Source organism: Dendronephthya gigantea, unplaced genomic scaffold (genome assembly GCF_004324835.1).
Source record: "Dendronephthya gigantea isolate DGI-Jeju-01 unplaced genomic scaffold, DenGig_1.0 000080F, whole genome shotgun sequence".
Lineage (NCBI taxonomy): Eukaryota > Metazoa > Cnidaria > Anthozoa > Malacalcyonacea > Nephtheidae > Dendronephthya > Dendronephthya gigantea.
This window is the reverse complement of record NW_021163090.1, coordinates 270,509-274,127: the sequence shown is the minus strand read 5'-3', so window position 1 is coordinate 274,127 and position 3,619 is coordinate 270,509. Positions and strand designations below refer to the sequence as shown.

The window sequence follows — 3,619 nt, the reverse complement described above, 5'->3', positions numbered from 1 at the left end:
AATATTACCATGGCAGCAAGAAGCGACGGAAATATCCAATGAATAATTGATACAGTACTTACTACGAATGTAAATTACACTGTGAAACTAGACGTTACTATGGCATTATTGTTGTGCTTCCTACCTTCCTCCATGAGACACGTCAAGTGCTTTTTTACAAGAATACAAAATAGCTTATTGCAAAGGTATAACAACAAGTACTCTACAGCTATCGTCTACTTTAACTAATTATTTTAGGTACTCAAAAATTGTGATTCAAACAAGACCCTGTCACAAAATAAATGGTATCAGGGCCTTCCGATTCTTTGGATAATCTTCAAACTTCTTGTAATAAAAACTAAAATAAAAGAAAAGCATAATTACCTGATGTATAATATTATTGAAAATTGACAATTTTTACAAACTTGGACGCAGAAATACCTGTGATGATACAGAGCACGAGCTCCGACTACAATCGCAGAGTTGAAGAAAAAAGCAAATGCGACGAACGAAGATGATGCCAAGGCATAACCACCCCATTCTACTATTTCCCCGAAGAAGTTTGGACATGAAATATACTCAAAGAGTCCACCTATAGCGTAGGAAAATATGTATGAGAACAGTAATTAGAGAACTAGATCTTACAAGAAAGGTCTAACGCATGAAGTTTCCGCTATTCTTTGTTCACAAAAAAAACTGAAAATAGCGATCCTTACCTCGCGGTATTTTGTGGCCAGTCTCGCCTGGTTTGCGAAGGTGGGTCACGACATAATCTCCATATGTGTTGATGACAAATCCCACAAAGAACAATAAACTTCCCAGAACAAACTGGTAGGTATAAAACCATTCTTCGTGATAACGAGCGCAATGCACATGATATTCACCTTGCATGTAGCCATTGCAAGCGCAGAACACAAAAGAACTTATGAAGATTGTTATTGGTGAAGGAGCGGTATTCTTAATCCAAAATGGATAGATGAAGGATCTGAAATATGAGATTACTCAATAAATATCATCTGAATGACAATTTCTAGGCCTACTTATGATTTGATACAAAACATGAAAGGGTTTTTCATCCAGAATGTGTACAGCCGGTTTTCCAATAGCGACAATTTTCGGGCGAGGAGACATTTTATTTTTTTTAGCGCTGTCAACCACAGTCTAAAACCATGATCATGTGAAATTAAATCGCGCAAGCAAAATCCTGCTTGTCCACTCTTGTACTTTGCACTCCGTCATGACAAGATTTTTCTATAAAATACAACTCGTAACATCCCAAAACAGAACTTCCTAGATCATTTCAATAGTTTTTATCATCTGCAGATTCACAGAACAATTGATCATAAAATATGCTGGTTTATAGTGACTCAACAGAGCAGATTCATTGAAGAGCTCAAGATAAAAAATTCTTTGTTATTTTATTATATTACCTTCTGAAATAATGCAGCAAGAACATAGAAAGTATAACAACATTCGGTGAGACTTGCAGCGTCGCTATTTCTTTTTTATCATCAGACATACAGAGCAATAAAACTGGTACAATGAACGCTGGCGCCTCTTGTAGCAACCATGCAACGCTAGCATTTACAGAAATGCCATTATAAGTGGAACCATATCTTCCATACAAAGCTACGTTGTAATAAAACGAAGAAATGAAAGTACTGACACCAAGAACAATCATTAACCAAGCAAAAATATTTAACTTGTCTTCATTAACACATAGGTTTGATGGTGACATCCTTGTAGGAATAAGAAACAAACTTCAGCGGGTCAACATGTACTGAAAGCTTATAGGAAGCACAGCCGTGAGGCACAGCATGATGTAAATTATAACATAATATTGACATATTTAATTCTTAAAGACTATCTTTCAATTTTTCTCACTTCATGACGTATTCGAATTCGAATATTTCACGCAATCTACAGCAAGGACGCCGGAACTGGGGGGGAGGGGCAGCCGTCCCCCTTGCCTTTTGCCAACAGGAGCGAGGGGGGGCAAAGGTTGCCCATCGCTAGAAATTATGTCAAAGAGCTTCACGAATAGTTCGTTCGTCTGGTGATATACACTCACCGAAACCATGTATAAATAAAGATTTATCATGATGAGACGAAGTTCTACTTCTCGTCAATGTTTTGATAGCAATATTTAGTATGCATGCGTTAACACACAAGTGCCCTTTTACGGAAATCTGCTTCCCTTTTGCCTTCGCAAGGTTCCGGCGTCCCTGGACTTCAGTGTGACCATATAGCTATAACCAAAACTGCTCAAATCTAGTTTATAAGTGAAAACAGCCTGACCTAACATTTTGCAAAATATTTCACGATCAAATAAGTAGAAATACGTCTTGAATAAAGCTTTTTATTCTTCACAATCAAATTAGTAGAATTACGTCTTGAATAAAGCTTTTTATTTGAATCACTGTCGTCTGTCGATGAGCAAATATGTGAATTTAACATTTGTTACCAGATCAAAGTCCTGAAATTTACACATCTTCCTGAATAGTACCCATTTTCAACATTTATCATTAAACGTTTTAGCCCATGAGAATATCAGAATACGAATGGTATCACTGCCTTACGATTCTTTGGATAATCCTCAAATTTCTTGTGGTAAAATCTAGACGTGAACAAAGAAAAATACCGATAAATAGTCTTTAATATTTTTACATATTTGAAAATTTATATATGATGGTATATTCACCTGTGATGGTAAAATGCCCGGACACCAAGTTGAATAAAAGTGTTGAAGAAAAATGCAAATGCCACGAAAGATGAGGATGCTAATGCGTAACCACCCCATTCCACAATTTCACCAAAGAAATTTGGACAAGAAACATACTCAAACAGGCCACCTATAAAGTGTAATGAATAGTATATACCATCTATTGAATGGTGAATTTCATATATTTGCAACTCTATCTGCTACCTCGGGGTATTTTATGACCAGTTTCTCCAGGCTTGCGAAGGTTTGTGATAATGTAATCAAAATATAAGTTCATTGCAAATCCACTCAGAAAAATTAAACAACCAAATATGAACTGGTAACTTTGAAACCAGTCTTCAGGATAGTGAGCAAGATACAAGTGATATTGGCCTTGCATGTAGCCATTAAGAGAACAGAAAAAAAATGCAGACAAAAAAATAAAAAATGGGGTTGAAGCTGTATTCTTTATCCATAATGGGTAGATGAAGGACCTGAAAAGTAGATTGCAATAAAATAAAGTTGTTAGTTTTATAATTTATTATTACAATTACATCAAGGGCACCATTGTTAAAATCTGATGAATCCCCTACCTTCTAAAATAATGTATTAAAAACATTGAAAGTACAGCTGTATTAGGTTGTAGCGACATAAGCACCATTCGGCCATCATTGAACCATAGTAATGAACATGGTATGATAAATGAAGGGGACTCTTGTAAAAACCATGCAAGTCTGGCATCAATACCAAATCCCCAGCCTTCCCGGCTATATCGACCATAAGGTGTGGCAAGGAAATATCCAGAGATTATGGATACCACACCAGTTGCAATCACTAACCATGCACAATAGTTTACAAGACGTTCTTCATCAAAATTTAGTAACATGTTGAATCTTATAATGATGGTACCACCAGGTACCATACAATTTCTACCGAAAT

The 3,619-nt window shown here is 36.1% G+C and overlaps 2 protein-coding genes across 2 annotated transcripts; both read right to left on the bottom strand.

Annotated features, from left to right (window-relative positions):
• Positions 1–127: 127 nt before the first annotated feature.
• Positions 128–1,851, bottom strand: LOC114532769 (3-oxo-5-alpha-steroid 4-dehydrogenase 1-like). The gene is made up of 4 exons (XM_028554355.1): positions 1,410–1,851; positions 696–964; positions 421–571; positions 128–337 (listed from the first exon to the last, which is right to left on the bottom strand). The coding sequence occupies exons 1-4, from the start codon at positions 1,715–1,717 to the stop codon at positions 271–273; spliced, it is 795 nt and encodes a 264-aa protein (XP_028410156.1). The 5' UTR covers positions 1,718–1,851; the 3' UTR covers positions 128–270.
• A 477-nt stretch (positions 1,852–2,328) lies between these two features.
• LOC114532770 (3-oxo-5-alpha-steroid 4-dehydrogenase 1-like) lies at positions 2,329–3,601 on the bottom strand. Its single transcript, XM_028554356.1, has 4 exons — positions 3,274–3,601; positions 2,906–3,174; positions 2,681–2,831; positions 2,329–2,596 (listed from the first exon to the last, which is right to left on the bottom strand). The coding sequence occupies exons 1-4, from the start codon at positions 3,564–3,566 to the stop codon at positions 2,530–2,532; spliced, it is 780 nt and encodes a 259-aa protein (XP_028410157.1). The 5' UTR covers positions 3,567–3,601; the 3' UTR covers positions 2,329–2,529.
• Between the last annotated feature and the right edge of the window lie 18 nt (positions 3,602–3,619).